We start from the raw sequence: 18,231 nt of genomic DNA on the forward strand, positions 1-18,231 counted from the left end.
ATTCGTATCTTTTCGGGGTGCGCCATGTCCACATGGGTACGAACGAATCGAGAGGAATGAGGCGTTTGAGGTCAGACCTCACAGCAAGATCACTTGGTTGTCTTTGACGTTCAGGCAGAACCGTCCTGAGCTCGGAACACACCCATCGAAAGATGAACAAGAGTCACATGGAGATGTGATCGGCAAGTTTGCCTACCAATTGAAATTCTCGTCATCAGTGATGTCCACATCAATGGCATTGAATCGAAATGTGGGTCTTGTATCACTCATAATCAATTTTGAGAGATATTGATTTGAGTGGGAGCGCACTTTAGAATAAAGTTGTTTATTCACTAGTGCATTTTCATTATAAACAAAGTCTAAATGAAACTTGTGTTTTCCGTTGTAGATCAAATGGCTTGCAACACCGCGTTCAACTTAGGCCCGATGTTAGAGAAAGAGAAGTTAGCTGTGGTTGGAAACAACTATGTGGACTGGGTCCGCAACCTGACGATTATCCTCAGGAGCGCTAAGAAATTGTATGTGCTAGAGTATGATCTTCCAGCTAAACCCGCAGCAGAGGCCCCGGAAGATGTACAAAATGTCTGGGCCACTAAGGATGATGATCACAACTTAGTGCAGTGCCTCATGCTAGCTTGCATGAGTCTAGATCTTCAAAAACGTTATGAATTCCATAAACTCCTTGGTATGCTCCAGGAATTGGATGCTCTGTACAAGGAAACCGCAAATTCTGAACAATTTAATATCATGAAGGCTTTGATGGAATGCAAGATGGCTGAGGGTAGTTCAGTTGGCAAACACATGGTCAAAATGATTGGCTATGCTGAAAGGCTTAAAGTCTTGGAATTTCCACTTCCACCTGGCCATATGATGGACATGTTGCTTTCTTCACTCCCCTCGTCTTACGACGGTTTTGTCTTGAACTACAACATGACTGGGATGGAGAAGACACTGGAAGAGGTGCTCGCCGTGCTGAAAACTACAGAAGGAGGACTGCAGAAAAATTGCAAGCAAGTGTTGCTTGTGAATAAAACTGCCAGTTTCAAAAAGAAGAAAGGCAAGCCAAAGAAGGGCAAGGGCGCCGGTAAGACCGGCTCCCAAAGCAACTCTAAAGGCGGAGCCAAGAATGAAACTGAGTGCTTCTACTGCAAGGGCACAGGACACTGGAAGAGAAACTTCAAGAAGTATCTGGAAGATAAGAAGTCCAGGAAAACCGGAAAAGGTATAATTGTTATACAAGTTAATGTCATTGACATTTTGCTTGCTAGCGAAAATTCTAAGTCTTGGGTATTTGATACCAGATCGGTTTCTCACATTTGCAACTCGATACAGGGACTTCAGAAGGTGCGCAGGCTGGCAAAGAATGAGCTCGTGATGCGGGTCAGGAATGGCGCTGGGATCGCCGCTCAAGCCGTCGGCATTATGCCTCTAAGTCTCCCTTCGGGATTTATTTTGGAACTTACTAACTGTTATCTTCTTCCAGCATTGTGTAGAAACATTATCTCCGGATCATGTTTAGTGCACGATGGGTATTCGTACAAGTCTGAGAACAATGGTTGTTCACTTTATTGGAAGGATATGTTTTATGGATTTGCACCCATTGTTGGGGGCCTTTTCATACTAAATCTTGAATGTGGAAATGATGTCTTTAACGTGAATGCTAAACGCCTTAAGAAGGCTGATACCACGACCACTTACTTGTGGCACTATGGACTTGGCCACATCGGAAAGAAACGCATGCAAAAACTCCAGCCAAATGGAGTTTTGCCGTCCTTTGATTTTGAATCATTCGACACATGTGAAGCTTGTCTGATGGGGAAAATGACCAAGACGCCGTTCACGGGTCATCCTGAACGGGCGGGTGAATTATTGGAAATAATACATAGTGATGTATGTGGTCCAATGAACACGGCTGCACGGGGTGGGTATTTTTACTTCGTTACTTTTACTGATGATTTAAGTCAGTATGGCTATATCTAGTTAATGAAGCATAAGTCGGAAACCTTTGAAAAGTTCAAAGAATTTCAGAATGAGGTAGAAACTCATCGTGACAAAAAGATTAAGTTTCTGCGGTCTGATCGCAGAGGCGAATATCTTAGTCATGAGTTTGGCCAACATCTGAGTGACTGTGGAATCATTTCACAGCTTACGCCTCCCGGAACTCCACAGAGAAATGGAGTATCGGAACGACGTAACCGAACCTTGTTGGACATGGTAAGGTCAATTATGTCTCTTACGGATCTTCTGATATCTTTTTGGGGTCACGCACTAGAAACTTCCGCTCACACATTAAACAGGGCACCGTCTAAATCTATTGAGACGACACCATACGAGTTATGGCATGGGAAGAAACCCAGTTTGTCGCATCTCAAAGTTTGGGGTTGTGAAGCTTATGTAAAACATTTACAACCAAGCAAACTCGATCCCAGATCAGACAAATGTAACTTTGTAGGTTAGCCCAAGGAAACTGTTGGGTATTTCTTCTACCAACCCTCCGAGTGCAAAGTGTTTGTCGCTAAAAACAGAGTCTTTCTCGAGAAAGAGTTTCTTGCAAAAGAATTAAGTGGGAGGACAGTACAACTTAATGAGATTATTCAATCTTCGGCAACCGTTGATATTGGTAAGGAACCGGAAGAAATTCCGCTAATTATCCCTACAACGGATCCGGAAGTTGTCGCATGTGATGCGGAAACCTCAGACAATGTTGTAACTGAACCGCGTAGATCAGGTAGGGCTATCCAGCCACCTGAGTGGTTTCATAATGAAATCTTCATTCTTGAAGACGATGAACCAGTGCACTACAAGGAAGCTATGGCGGGGCCTAGCTCAAGGGAATGGCACAAGGCCATGAAATCCGAGATGGAATCCATGTACGAAAACCAAGTTTGGAACATGGAAGAACTTCCAGAAGGCGTAAAATCCATTGGTTGTAAATGGATTTTCAAAAGAAAGACGGACGCGGATGGTAACATTACTATCCACAAAGCTAGACTTGTCGCGAAAGGATTCACACAAGTTCCAGGAGTGGACTACGACGAGACTTTCTCGCCATTAGCTATGCTTAGGTCTATTCGGATATTACTAGCAATTGCTGCTTATTTCGACTATGAAATATGGTAGATGGATGTCAAAACAGCTTTCCTAAATGGAAACCTCAAAGAGGATGTATACATGATACAACCAGAAGGTTTTGTCATTCATAAGGATGCTGGAAAGGTATGCAAACTACAGAAAGCCATTTATGGATTGAAGCAAGCATCGAGGAGCTGGAACGTTCGTTTTGATGAAGTGGTCAAAGAGTTTGGCTTCATCAGGAATGACGAGGAATCTTGTGTTTACAAGAAGTTTAGTGGGAGCGCAAAAGCATTTCTAATCTTGTATGTGGATGACATATTGTTGATTGAAAATGAAGTGAATTTTCTTAGCGAAATAAAAGACTCATTGAAGAAGAGTTTTTCAATGAAAGACTTAGGCGGAGCGACATATGTATTGGGCATCAGAATCTATAGAGATAGATCAAAACGCCTGATAGTGCTTAGCCAAAGCACGTACATTGAGAAGGTGTTGAAAAGGTTCAACATGGAAAACTCCAAGAAGGGCCTTCTCCCCATGTCACCTGGCACAGTGCTTTGAAAGAATCAGTGTCATCGGACTCTCGATGAGAGAGTACAAATGAATGATGTTCCATATGCCTCGACAGTTGGTTCTATTATGTATGCCATGCTATGTACAAGACCGGATGTTTCCTATGTGCTAAGTGTTAGCAACCGGTACCAAAGTGATCCAGGATTGGAACACTGGGCCGCAGTCAAGGGTATTCTTAAGTACCCCAGAAGGACCAAGGATTTACTCCTTGTGTACGGAGGTGATGAAGAGCTCATTGTAAGTGGTTACACTAATGCAGGCTTCATGACTGACCCAGATGACTTCAAATCTCAATCAGGCTATGTTTTCATATTGAACGGTGGCGCAGTAGATTGGAAAAGTTCCAAACAAAAGACTGTGGCGGATTCTACGACGGAGGCGGAATATGTTGCTGCTTCAGAAGCCTCCAAGGAGGCGGTATGGATAAAGCAATTTCTTGAAGACCTTGGTGTGGTTCCTAGTGCCTAGGACCCGGTGGAGATCTATTGTGATAATAGTGGCGCCGTGGCCCAGGCAAGGGAGCCAAGTTTGCACCATAAGACAAGACATATTCAACGCAAATATAAACTCATTTGACATCATGTCGAAGAGGATTTAGTGAAAGTACGCAAAGTTCACACGGATCTGAATGTGTCAACCCCAATGACAAAGCCTCTGCCACGAGCAAAGCATGAGCAGCACCGGATAGCCATTGGTGTAAGGGAAGCTATGTAACTGGATTATGACTCTAGTACAAGTGGGAGTCTGTAGGAGATATGCCCTAGAGGCAGTAATAACAGTTATTTTGTATCTCCAAGTTTGTAGTGAATGTTTATGTTCCATGCTATAACTGCTATGATTCCAGAGTCTGCAATAACACGAGGCTCGGAGGGAAACTCATATGCACGTGTGGTATAATAAACGGTAAAATGTATTCCTAGTCTTGCCTCTAAGACGGGCTCAAGTATTGCATGATGATCCTGTTTTCCTGATCATGGGCATGTCTATGCTGGCAATTTTGAGGGAACGATGTTAGTAGAACACTTGTGTTGGATCGACCCAAATGATGTTATGCTATGAGATACATTCGTCACAAGTTAATGGTTAATAACACAGTGAAGTTAATGTTTGCATAATTCCTTAGACCATGAGAGTATCGAGTTCCTTCGTGCTTGCTTCGTGAACTTTGGGGTTTGTTAAACATCATCCGTAAATGGGTGGCTATATGGCGGCTTACGGGTTCACGAAAAAGTATGACTAGAAACCAGATAGCTCAAAATTGGGAATTGCTCCTCCGGCGATGGAGAGATATTCTAGGGCCCTCTCGGTGTCACGGTATCCATCATCGTCTGGCCGGACACAATGTTATTTGATCACAGGGATGCCGGAACACAAAGACAAGAAAAGAGAACAAACCGATAATGAGGTAACTTGCATAGTGGACAAGTTGTTGATCCACGGGGATGCAGATAAATATCACCTCAGGTATTTGTAACATATCGTGAATCAACAGGAGTAGCACACGGAAACTGGAGGTTCACTTGAATATTTCTTCGTGTGGGTATAGGGATCAATATGGGTGTCCACGGGTCCGGTGTTGATCATTGATCGGAAGGTGTTCCGGTCATGTTTATACTTCACCGAACCTATAGGGTCACACGCTTAAGGGTCATCTATCTGCCGAATACTAGACAGGGAGTCTGATAAAAATTCACTAATCCGGAATTGTTTCGGAACGAATCCAAAATCATTTTAGTGGGTACTGGAATTATTCTAAGACCCACAGAAATATTTTCAGAATTTATGATCGCTGGAAAATGTCGTCATGAATAGTGAAAATGCATTCTTGTTTGCTTTTCGCAGATGAAAATCACTAATCTGGAATTGTTCCGGAACGCGTTGAAAATTATTTTAAGTGGGTACTGGAAATGTTCTAGGCCCACATAAATATTTTCGGTTCGAACGAACGCTGAAAAATGTCATCATGAATAGTGAAAGTGATTTTTGGGTGGCTTCTTGGAGAAGCCACCTTGAGGGCCTTTTTGGTATTTCCCCCCTTGGCTTCTTGGAGAAGCCACCCTTGGTCTTGGCCTATAAATAGGGGTGGAGGGGGCTGCCTAAAGGATCATCCCTTGCTCTAATACACATGCCATGACTTGTCTGGCTTCTATCTCCCTCCTAGCGAAATAGTTTCATAGAGCAGAAAGGTTGTCTGGGTTCCGGTAGGAACTAGTTCTGGACGGTAAAGCCCTGCCGAATAGCTAACACCGTATGTGTGCAACCCCATAGAGAGGTTGTAGTTTCAATGTTTTGCCCGAGGGGCTGTTCGAGTGTCCTCCCGAAGGGCTGTCCGAGTTGCCGACCGAGTTTCGAGGGTCCTCTCAAAGGGTTGTCCACGACATCGTCCGGGGGACTGTCCGACCGCCTCCCGAAGGGCTGCCCGAAGAGGGAGTACATCCTCGTGGTTGAGAGATCTTAAATCCTAGCTGCGGGGATCTGCACCGACGATCTCCACCGACTCTTCTTCCGCTACACTACGAGTCGGTATGGATCAGATCAAACCTTGTATGTAGTCTCCATAGTCGTCCTGGGTGTGCTCGCTATACCGAAATTTTTATTTTCTGTTGCGTTCCCCTACAAGAGCAAGCTTGAGGAGTTCCGCAATCTCAAGCAAGGCAGCATGTCCGTGTACCAATACAATATCTAGTTTCAGAAGCTTGCTCGCTTCGCTAAACAAGACGTTCCTGACGAAAAGAGTATGATACTCAGAGAAGATCTGCAGTTAGCTCTCGTACTTCTTGAGCCGACTGAATTCGATCAATTCTATAACATGGCACTCAAGCAAGAAGCTGCTCAGCTCAAGTGTGAGGCTTCTAAGAAGAGAGTCAGGGATGCAGTTCAGTCTTCTTCTTCCTCAAAAGTGGCAGCTAAGCAACAGAAGTTCTGGCTTCCGCCTCCTCCTCCGTTTCGTCATCCCTACCAGTAGAAGAGCAAAGGTGGCCATGGATCTTCCCACCCACCCAACCTAGGCTATCAGAACAAATCTCAGTCTCAAGCTTCAAGGTCAAGTGCTCCTTATCATCGTCCGCTCTCAAAGGTGACTTGCAACAAGTGTCAGCAAAAAGGGCACTATGCAAACAAGTGTTTCAACCAAAGGCGCCTTCCACCTCCTCCTCCTGTGAGATCTTCAAGCAATGCAATGGTCAAGCATAATCCCAAGCATGCAAAGGTGAACTTGATGTTGTGGGGATCGATACTCTCTTCTCCAGATTTTTGCAGACTAAGGCATAGCCTAGTGGTGGGAATGGGCTGATGCCTCCCCACCCACCCAGGTTCAAGGCATGGTACTTGCAATTTGGGTTAGTTGCACCAACTATACTGTAGGGGGTTCCCTTAAAGTCTTTCTGTCAAAAAAAGGTGAACTTGATGAACTCAGCTCAGGCAGAGGATTCTTCAGATGTGATCATGGGTAACCTTTCAGTTAACTCCATTCCTGATAAAGTCTTTTTTGATACTGGTGCATCGCTTTCTTTCATGTCATACACATTTGCATCGGAGCCCAATGTTGACACAGAAATTTTGTCCAAAGTTATGCAAGTTGTTTCTTCGGGAGAGCTTATGACTTCTAGTTTGGTTGCTCCCGATGTCTCTATCTAGTTGGGCAACCATAAATTTCTATCTTCTCCAATTGTTCTTGGTGACTCGGATATTGATCTAATTCTCGGCATGGATTGGCTTTCTAAGCACAAGGCTCAGCTTGATTGTGTTGCCAGGGAAATTCAATTGACACACTCTTCTAATGATGTGATCATCTATGCCGCTCGGGATGAAACCATTCGATTGTTTTCTCTAAATGAGAAGGGCGAGTTGAATGCCATCTCTCAGATTCCAGTCGTTTGTGAATACCAAGACGTCTTTCCAGAAGAGCTTACGGGAATGCCTCCTCACCGGCCAGTTGAATTCATTATCGATCTTGAGCCTGGCATGGAACCCGTTTGCAAGCGTCCTTACAAGATTGGACCAGAGGAGTTGAAGGAATTGAAGAAACAACTCGATGAACAAGAGCGTCTGGGTCTGATCAGACCGAGTTCATCTCCATGGGGTTGTGGTGTTCTTTTTGTACAGAAGAAGGATGGAACAGGCCGACTCTGCATCGACTACGTCCATTGAACAAGAAGACAATTAAGAACAAGTATCCACTTCCCAACATCAATGAGCTATTCGAGGAACTTAAAGGTGCCAAAGTATTCTCCAAGCTTGACCTCCGTATGGGTTATCATCAGATTCGGATTCGTGGAGAAGATATCCCCAAGACAGCATTCAGAACAAGTTATGGTTCTTATGAATATATTGTCAAGTCTTTCAGCCTTGTCAATGCTCCTCCAACGTTCTCTCGCATGATGAACTTCATCTTCAACCCCTACACAAATGATTTCGTCCTAGTGTATCTCGATGATATCTTGGTCTTCTCCAAGAATAAAAAGGATCATGCCAAGCATTTGAGATTGGTGCTCGACAAGTTCAGAGAGCATCAATTCTATGCAAAGTTTTCCTAGTGTAAGTTTTGGCTTGATGAAGTTATTTACCTTGGTCATATCATCTCCGCCAAGGGCATCGCTGTTAATCTCGAGAAGGTGTCTGCAATTGTGAACTGGGAACCTCCTCAGAATGTCAAGCAGCTCCGAAGTTTTCTTGGACTTGCAAGCTATTGTCGATGATTCGTTGAGAATTTCTCTAAGATTGCAAAGCCTCTTTCCAACCTCCTCCAGAAGCATGTCAAGTATGTCTGGACGCCTGAGTGTGACATTGCTTTCAACACCCTCAAAGAGAAGCTAGTCTCAGCTCCTGTCTTGACACCTCTTGATGAATCCAAGCCATTCGAAGTTTTCTGTGATGCCTCTTTGCAAGGTCTAGGCGTTGTGTTAATGCAAGAGAAGAAAGTTGTGGCTTATACCTCTCGTCAGATGAAGCCCAACAAAAGGAACTACCCCACTCACGATCTTGAGTTGGCGGCAATTGTCCATGCATTAATAACATGGAGACATCTCTTCTTGGGAAGGCAAGTGGACATTTTCATAGATCATAAGAGCCTCAAGTATATCTTCACTCAACCCAACCTCAACCTCAGGCAAACTCGATGGGTCGAAATGATTCAAGAGTACAATCCGAGTATTGAATATACTCTAGGCAAGGCCAATGTGATTGCAGATGCTTTGAGCAAGAAGGCTTACTGCAACAGCTTAATCTTCAAGCAGTTCCAACCGGACCTTTGTGAAGCTTTCCGCAAGCTCAATCTCCAAGTTGTTCCTCAAGGCTTTCTTGCCAACCTTCAAGTCACTCCTACTTTGGAAGATCAAATACGTGAGTCACAACTCCTTGATACCATGGTGAAGAGAGTGAAACATGGTATTGCTAAGAGCCAACCCAAATACAAGTGCTATCGCATTGATGACAAAGACACTTTATTCTTTGAGGACCAGATTGTGGTTCCTAAAGGTGATCTAAGGAAGGTCATAATGAACGAGGTGCACAATTCTCTTCTATCCATTCATCCTGGAAGTACGAAGATGTACCGTGACCTCAAGCAGTCGTATTGGTGGACTCGAATGAAGCGAGAGATTGCTCAATTCGTGAATGAATGTGACGTCTGCCGAAGGGTTAAAGCAGAACACCAACGACCAGCTGGCCTCCTCCAACCTCTTGCTATTCCAGAATGGAAGTTTAACCATATCGAGATGGACTTCGTTACTGGATTTCCTAAGTCCAAGCGTGGGAATGATGCTATCTTCATTGTCATTGACAAGCTTACAAAAGTGGCTCATTTCCTTCCAATCAAAGAATATATGACAGCAACTCAGTTGGCAGAGCTATACACCTCCAGGATTGTCTCCTTGCACGGCATTCCGCAATTGATCTCTTCAGACCAGGGAAGCATTTTCACTTATAAGTTTCGGGACTCCTTCCAGAAGGCCATGGGCACCAACATTCGCTTCAGCACAGCTTTCCATCCTCAAACTAGTGGCCAAGTCGAGCGAGTCAATCAAATTCTTGAAGATATGCTCAGGGCTTGTGTCATCTCTTTCGGTATGAAGTGGGAAGATTGTCTCCCATATGCCGAGTTCTCCTACAGCAACAGCTTCCAAGTGAGTTCGGGCAAGGCCCCATTCGAAATTCTCTATGGCAGGAAGTCACGTACTCCTCTCAATTGGTCAGATACTGGTGAAAGCCAACTTCTTGGCAACGACTTGATCACAGAAGCTGAAGAAATGTGTAAAGTCATTCGTGAAAATCTCAAAGCCGCGCAATAGCGCCAGAAGAGTTACTATGATAGCAAGCACCGTGACTTGGCTTTCGACATCAGAGACCATGTCTACCTCCACGTCTCTCCAATGAAAGGTACTTGATGCTTCTGTATCAAAGGGAAGCTTGCCCCGAGATATGTGGGTCCTTTCAAGATCATTGGAAAAATAGGCGACCCCGCCTATTAACTTGAGCTTCCGTCCAACTTCGCAAATGTGGACGATGTGTTTCACGTGTCACAGCTTCGCAAGTGCTTCCAGACCCCCGAGCGCACTATCAACCTCGAAGAGATTGATCTTCAAGAAGATTTGTCTCATCATGAGCATCCCGTTGCTATTCTTGAAGAAACCGAGCGCAAGACTCGCAACAAGTCAATCAAATTCCTGAAAGTGAAGTGGTCACACCATTCCGACCGAGAAGCCACCTGGGAGTGCGAGGATCACCTTCGTTCCGAATATCCGGAGTCCTTTCAGTCCTAGATCTCGGACGAGATCCTCTTGTAGTGGTTGAGTGTTGTATCACCCCGGATGTAACTTTCCATACTTGTAACTCTGACTCTTGCCATTTTTGGCTATGTGTTATGATATTCCCTTCGTGGTTGGGCTTTGTCTTTCGTTTTGCATTATTTTCATGTCATGCATTTCATATCATGTCCTCATGTGCATCGCATTTGCATTCATGTTCGTCTCATGCATCCGATCATTTTCCCCGTTGTCCGTTTTGCAATCCGACACTCCCATATGCACCCGGCGCACCCCTCTTGTCTCTTTTCGTGAGCGGGAGAAAAACGTTCTCGGAATGGGCCGAGATTTGTCAAGTGGCCCTGGTACATCACCGGTAGACCACGTGTCAAATTTCGTTTCATTTGGAGGTCGTTTGATGCCCTAATGGTTAACCGGGTAACCGCAAAAGCCTATTTGTGTTGCAGCACAACACCCCTCCAAAACAGCCCAATAACCCATCTAAACCCCCTCTCTCATTGGATCATGATCGTGTGGGCGAAAACCGCACCTCATTTGGACTCTCCTAGCTCCCTCTACCTATATATTTGCACCTCTCCCCGAATTAAAACCCTAGTTTTTCCCTTCTCCGCCGCCGGACACGTCCGGATCTCGCCATACAAGCTTCCGCCGCCGCCCGCAGCCAGCCGGGCTTGGCACGTGGCACTCTCCGTGTCCGCCGCCGCCGCGGCCCGGCGAGCCCGACGCGGGCCCGCCCGGCCCATCCACCGGTCGACGCCGCCCCGCGAAATCCCTAGCGCGCCCGCGCACCAGACCCTGCCGCTTGCGCCGCCGCGCTCCTTCGCCTCGCCGTCCTGCCGCCCTCCGCCGCCCGTGGAGCCCCTCGTCGCCGTCCGCGCCATCCTCCACGGGGCTCCGGCCACCGGAGTCTGGCCGGCCCCGCTCCAGCCTCCCTCGAGCTCGGGACTTCTTCCCTCGTCTTCGGCCGGCGTCCTCCTTGTCTCCAGCGAGTCCGATCCGACCTTGAGAAGTGTGCCACTGAAACCCTAGGTTGACCCCGTTTTCTCTAAGTCCTCAAATCCTGTTGTTTTTATGCCATCTTCATCATGCTACATCTTTGTGCTCGGTGCTCCAAATCTTGCATATGATATGTCGAAATGTTTGCCTCGTTAAGCTCTTCATGGTAGTAGCATTTAAATGCATGTTACTGTCCATTATGATGCCATTTTCATCGTTGCAACAGTGCTATAAATATTAACTGCTGGTTCTTGACAAAACGTGGTGATTTGTAATTTTTGTTGCATTTTGTGTTTACATGCTATGAGCATGAGGTCTACATGTGTTTTGAACTACATCATGCCATCTTTACAGGGGTGCAAGTCTTGTATTTTCGTGATCTATGTGGTGACTAGCACAAGCATGCAAAGTAGGCTCCGTGATGTTTCTGTTTTCAGGCACTTAGGATTTTGCCAAGTCCTTTTCCTGCTGTTATTTTGATGCCATGTAAACTTGTTGCCATCATGAGATCCATGCTTATTTTGAGATACTTAACTAAGGATGTTTTGAACATGTGGTTATGCTATATCCATTAATGCCTCTGGTTGAAATTATGGAGTGCTCTAGCATGTCATTTTCTTTCTCTATTTTTGCTAAATAATGTTCCTGGCAGATTGTTAACATGTTAATCCATATTGTCATGTGCTTTGCTAGTGATCCATGCATCCTATGAACTTGATATTGCCATGTTTCACTTCATGGACATGTCTTCTTACTGTTGTTATGCTTGTTTTTTCATGTAATGTTTTGTGGTGAGTGGCATGAGCTTGCAAAGTTGCTATCATGAATCTGTCTTCTGCCATGTCGTGAATTTCACAAAGTCTGAAACTGTTAATATAACTTGCTATGTTTACATGGGTGCCATCATATTTTCTGTTCCTTTTTGGCTCATGATCAGTAAGGGAGTTTTGTTCTGTGTATTTAGTAGAAACATGTCGTGCCTTTGTTTACTATGATATGTTCTTGTAGCATGTCGTTTGCTTGCTCTAAACATTGCTTCCAGATGTTGTTTTTGACATGCTAGTATTTTCACAAAGTCTGTGAAGCTGATATCTGTTGTACTTTTGCCATGCTTGTTTGAACCTGTTCTAGTGTGATTTAGCCATAGCTCATTGTTCATGTTTTGTTAAGCATATCTTGTACCTCACTGCCATATGCTTTTGTTGCTATGTTGGAGTGCAGTAGCTTAGTTTCTTGTTGCATTCTAAGTGTTATCATGCTGTTAATCACAGATTTGCGTCATTCTTGTTTTGCTTGTCATTTGCAAACCATGCATCCGTTTCCGGTGATCCTTATATCGATTTCGACCGAAATCACATCATCTTTCCAACGGATACTTAGTTTGCCAAGTTGATGCCTTGATCATCATTTCCCTTCCGGAGCACGCATATGCATTGCATATCATGCCACGTATTGCATCATGTTGCTTGTGCATTGCACCGTGATTGATTGTTGTTCCATTGCTTATGTTCTTGCTTTGGGTAGAGCCAGGAGATGAGTACATGAACGAGGAACCTATTGAGTACGCTAACGAGGATCAAGCTTTCGACAACTCTGAGAACATTGCAGGCAAGATGACCATACCCTTGATATCGCTTCTATCTTTGCTTGCTAGTTGTTCGTTCTATCACTATGTCGCGCTACCTACCACTTGTTATATCATGCCTCCCATATTGCCATGTCAAGCCTCTAACCCACCTTCCTAGCAAACCGTTCTTTGGCTATGTTACCACTTTTGCACAGCCCCTCTTATAGCGTTGCTAGTTGCAGGTGAAGTTGAAGTTTGTTCCATGGTGGAACATGGATATGTTGGGATATCACAATATCTCTTATTTTAATTAATGCATCTATATACTTGGTAAAGGGTGGAAGGCTCGGCCTTAGGCTTGGTGTTTTGTTCCACTCTTGCCGCCCTAGTTTCCGTCATACCGGTGTTATGTTCCTTGATTTTGCGTTCCTTACGCGGTTAGGGCTGTGGGACGTCCTTGATAGTTCGCTTTGAATAAAGCTCCTCCAGCAAGGCCCAACCTTGGTTTAACATTTTCCTACCTAAGTCTTTTTCCTTGGGTTCTGTAGACCCAAGGGTCATCTTTATTTTAACCCCCCCCCCCGGGGGGGGGGGGGCAGTGCTCCTCTGAGTGTTGGTCCGAACCGAGTAGACTGCGGGGCCACCTCGGGGAAACTTGAGGGTTGGTTTTACTCGTAGGATGTCTCATCCGGTGTTCCCTGAGAACGAGATATGTGCAGCTCCTATCGGATTTGTAGGCACATTCGGGCAACTTTGCTGGTCTTGTTTTACCATTGTCAAAATTTCTTGTAACCGGGATTCCGAGACTGATCGGGTCTTTTCGGGAGAAGGAATATCCTTCATTGACCATGAGAGCTTGTGATGGGATAAGTTGGGACACCCCTGCAGGGTATAAACTTTCGAGAGTCGTGCCCGTGGTTATGTGGCAGATGGGAATTTGTTAATATCCAGTTGTAGAGAACTTGACACTTGACTTAATTAAAATGAATCAACTGCATGTGTAGCCGTGATGGTATCTTTTCGGCGGAGTCCGGGAAGTGAACACGGTCTTGTGTTATGCTTGAACATAAGTAGTTTTAGGATCACTTCTTGATCACTTATAGCTTCCCGACCGTTGCGTAGCTTCTCATCTTACTCTTATTTGTGTACTTAGCCACCATACTTGCTTAGTGCTTGCTGCAGCTCCACCTCACTACCTCATCCTACCCACAAGCATAAATAGTCTTGATCTCGCAGGTGTGAGATTGCTGAGTCCTCATTACTCACAGATACTTCCAAACAGTTGCAGGTGCCGATGATACCAGTGCAAGCGATGCTACCGAACTCAAGTGGGAGTTCGACGAGGACCTCGGTCATTACTATGTTTCGTTTCCTGATGATCAGTAGTGGAGCCCAGTTGGGACGATCGGGGATCTAGCATTTGGGGTTTATCTTCCTTTTATTCGGTTGTAGTCAGTCTATGAGTGTATTTGAATGATGTATGAATTATTTATGTATTGTGTGAAGTGGCGATTGTAAGCCAACTCTTTATCCTTTTCTTATTCAGTACATGGGATTGTGTGAAGATTAGCCCTCTTGAGACAAAACCACCATGCGGCTATGCCTCTAAGTCGTGCCCCGTCACGTGGGAGATATAGCCGCATTGTGGGCGTTACAAGTTTCCCCCCAAGGTTAAAACGGTGAACATGATATACGCTACCCATATACCTAAGAGGGAGTGCAAACGTGCGCTCAGGTTCGTCTATGCAATAGAGCCAGTCGCCCCAAAATTCAACCCATGGTCGTCCTGCCCGATCACCTTCGATCAAAGGGACCATCCGACCAGTATCCGTCACGGTGGTTCAGCCGCACTGGTCCTTGACCCAATTATTGATGGATTCCACCTCACACGAGTCCTCATGGATGGTGGAAGCAGCCTCAACCTGCTCTATCAGGATACAGTCTGCAAAATGGGCATCGATCCATCAAGGATCAAGGCCACAAAAACTACCTTTAAAGGAGTAATACCAAGTGTAGAGGCCCGTTGCATGGGTTCAATCACATTGTAAGTTATCTTCGGATCCCCGAACAACTTCCGAAGTGACGAATTGATCTTTGACATCGTCCCCTTCTGCAGCGGCAATCACGCACTGCTCGGACGAACTGCATTTGCTCGATTCTATGCGGTGGCACACTATGCGTATCTCAAACTTAAGATGCCCGGACCACGCGGTGTCATAACAGTCAACGGAAATACGGAGCACTCCCTCCGTACTGAGGAGCACACCGCGGCCGTGGCAGCAGAAGTATAGAGCGGCCTTACCAAGCAGAACCTTAATTCGGCGGCCAAGCCCCTGTACACTGTCAAGAGAGTCCGGACTACTCTGCAACAGGACAGTCCAGCTCGTCAGGAGCTCGACTAGTAATTCGGCCTCCGTCTCAGTCCCGACCAAATGGCAGCGTACGTACCGCGCGTACATAACTACGCACTCAAAATACCATGGGCATAGACGTAGGCGTAACTTGATTGTGGTCCATCATGCGGCTCCCACACATACTTTTCCTCTTCATTTTTACCATTCTTTGGTCTCTTCTCTACAGGCCCCTCTCGATGGCCTGATCATCGGTCCTTTTGAAGGACGGATATACCAAGGCGGCAAGCAGCACATACGTGTGGGGGAATCTCTAGATGTTCTTCTTAGCGATCATTCTACATGTTTTCAGGACCCGCACGCAGCTCCCCCTTGGTCCTGGCATGTCAAATAGCCATGTTGCTTATCACACAATTTGTACAAATACTCTTTGACATATCAATCGAATTATAATGGAAACCGTTTGTGGCCCAACTTACGTGGCCCTAGCTTACTACTTCATTTTATTATTCTTATCGATTGCACCCGTACACTTTGGTACGCTTTGATTCGTCGGCGGCTTCATTGTGCCCTGTACTACGGCAACAAAGTCCGAACACTTTTTACAGTACAGCTCGGCACCCCGAATTTTAGCATTATATGCATTGGCTCCGAATCATGTCTCTGGTCAATAGCTGGGTTGCCCGGCTCCTGTGCTTGCTACCTTACGTTCCGTCCTATCGACTAGGGTAGTAAAGGGAGAACTACTGCGATTGTGTTTCTGGTTTATCCGAGCAAACACCTCAGTAGAGAAAGCCGAAAATTGATTGTCATGATACGGCGAGAGCTGGTCAACTATTCGGAGGTTACAAATCATTTGCGACTTTTTCTGCATAATGCGACGAATCGGCCTTTACCCGATCAGGTGTCTACATCACCCTAGTCTGGTTTAAATACTAACTAGGGGATGCGCCTACTTTTCTATTGTCAAACTCCTATGGCTAAGTGAGGGTGATAAAGCCACATAGTCCGATTGCCTAGTTAGTTGCGCTAAACACATCCTTCAAGGACCAAACTCTTGGATCAAGAGTGTTTAGATTCCATCCAGAACACCCCTGTACTACCTACGCGGGGGCTGAAACCGACGACTGGCCATCTCTCAGTTTTAACAAAATGGCCACACAGGAGGTAAAATTTTCAAACAACAAACATTATATTACATAACGGCTTTGTTTCATAATAGAGGAAGGGATAACATGAATGACTTCATTCAAAGATAATGTCTTTTCAACACTGGCCCTCTACAATGCGGGATCCCTTCAGGACATCATCAAAATACCGCTCGGGCGTGCAGTGCTCCTAGCCCGCGGGCGGTCCCTCGGTCACGAGCTTGACGGCGTCCATCTTTGCCCACTACACCTTGACACGGGCGAAGGCCATCCGTGCACCTTGAAGGCAGACCGACCGCTTGATGGCGTCAAGCCGAGGGCAGGCATTGACCAGCCGCTTCACGAGCCCGAAGTAGCTAATGGGTATGGTTTCGGCAGGCTATAGACGGATTATTAAATCCTTCATGGCCAGTTCGGCCACCCTATGCAGTTCGGTCAGCTGTTTCAGATGATCGCTAAAGGGCACCGGATGCTCTAGCACAAGGTATTGCGACCAGAACAGCTTCTCCGTTGAGCTCCCCTCTTCAGCTCGGAAGAATTCTGCAACGTTGGCAACACTGCGCGGCAGATACGCAAATGCCCCTGGAGAACTCCAAATCCAGGTCAGTAAGAGGAACCTTTTCTTCACATACTTGCTCTGCATAATAAAGGCCTTACCCGCCTCGATTTTTCTGGCCTCCTAGATTTCCTGGAGGGCGCCTGGGCTTCAACCCGGACATCGTGTGCGCTTTCGCGAGTCTTGTCAAGTTCGGACTCTTGGTCCGCAATATTGCTCTCCAGGGACTCACATTTCTTCACGGCGTCCTAGAGCTCCTGCTGGACCTCACCAACCCTGGCCTCGTATTTTTCGCAAGCGGCTTGTTCTTTTGCCGCTCTCTCCTAGGCTTTGGCCAACACCTTCTTGAGGGTCTCCACCTCGGTCCCCGCTCCTACAAAATATCATAGCACCATGGTCAACACAAATCATTCATCCTTTCTGAATCTACACAAGGTCATGGCATACCTTGATGGTCCTCTAGTTGTTTTTTCACGCGGCCGAGCTCTTCCTCGGTCCGCTCCTGACTCTGCATCAGTCCGGAGACCTCAGCAGCATGAGAGGTCGCAGCCAACAAAGACGCCTGCTTATTCACATAGACAGGTATGGTTAGTCTCCTGCGAAAATTAGTTCATCCTATGTCCGAATTTTCTTTTCGAACACAGGACAGTGTCTCAGGGGCTACTGTCTATACTATGACGTTTCTTTTGCATAAATTGCGAATTCATACCTCAAAGCCTGTTAGAAGGCTTGTGCAGGCTTCGGTCAGTCTGCTCTTTGCGGACTTAATCCTCTCAACCACCGTACCCATGAGGGTACGGTGTTCCTCAACAATGGAAGCTCTTCGCAATGCTTCCAATAGAGTATTCAGTGCCTCTGGATGGACAGAGGTCACAGGTGGAATTGGTGCACCTCCTTCTTTCGAAGGAGGCTGCTTGCCGGATTCCGGAGCCATATAGGTCTCCGGAATTGTATTCGGCTGGGGGGCGGATTGGATACGGCCCCCATCGCTAGTCTCCATGGGGATTTGCTCCCCCATGTGTCCAGCGGTCGAGGGTTCACCCTCTGGCGCCACCCTGACGGCCTCCTGCGTCTCTCCCTGGCCAGGGGAGGTCTTTCGGGACAGCACCTCGGTGTCATCCATGGCCTTGGGAGAAGAGGCCGCCGGAAGGGACCCGATGTCCATCACCGTCGGATCCAGCGAATTCCCCGAAGATGAGGATCGCTG

General features: G+C 46.2%; 1 protein-coding gene across 1 annotated transcript; it reads left to right on the top strand.

Annotated features, from left to right (window-relative positions):
• The first annotated feature begins 747 nt into the window (after positions 1-747).
• LOC147965084 (uncharacterized) lies at positions 748-1,367 on the top strand. The gene is made up of 2 exons (XM_087528099.1): positions 748-1,222; positions 1,333-1,367. The coding sequence occupies exons 1-2, from the start codon at positions 748-750 to the stop codon at positions 1,365-1,367; spliced, it is 510 nt and encodes a 169-aa protein (XP_087384225.1).
• The last annotated feature ends 16,864 nt before the right edge of the window (positions 1,368-18,231 follow it).

The sequence above is a fragment of the Triticum urartu genome, chromosome 6A (genome assembly GCF_056163025.1).
Source record: "Triticum urartu cultivar PI428250 chromosome 6A, HENAU_Tu73, whole genome shotgun sequence".
Lineage (NCBI taxonomy): Eukaryota > Viridiplantae > Streptophyta > Magnoliopsida > Poales > Poaceae > Triticum > Triticum urartu.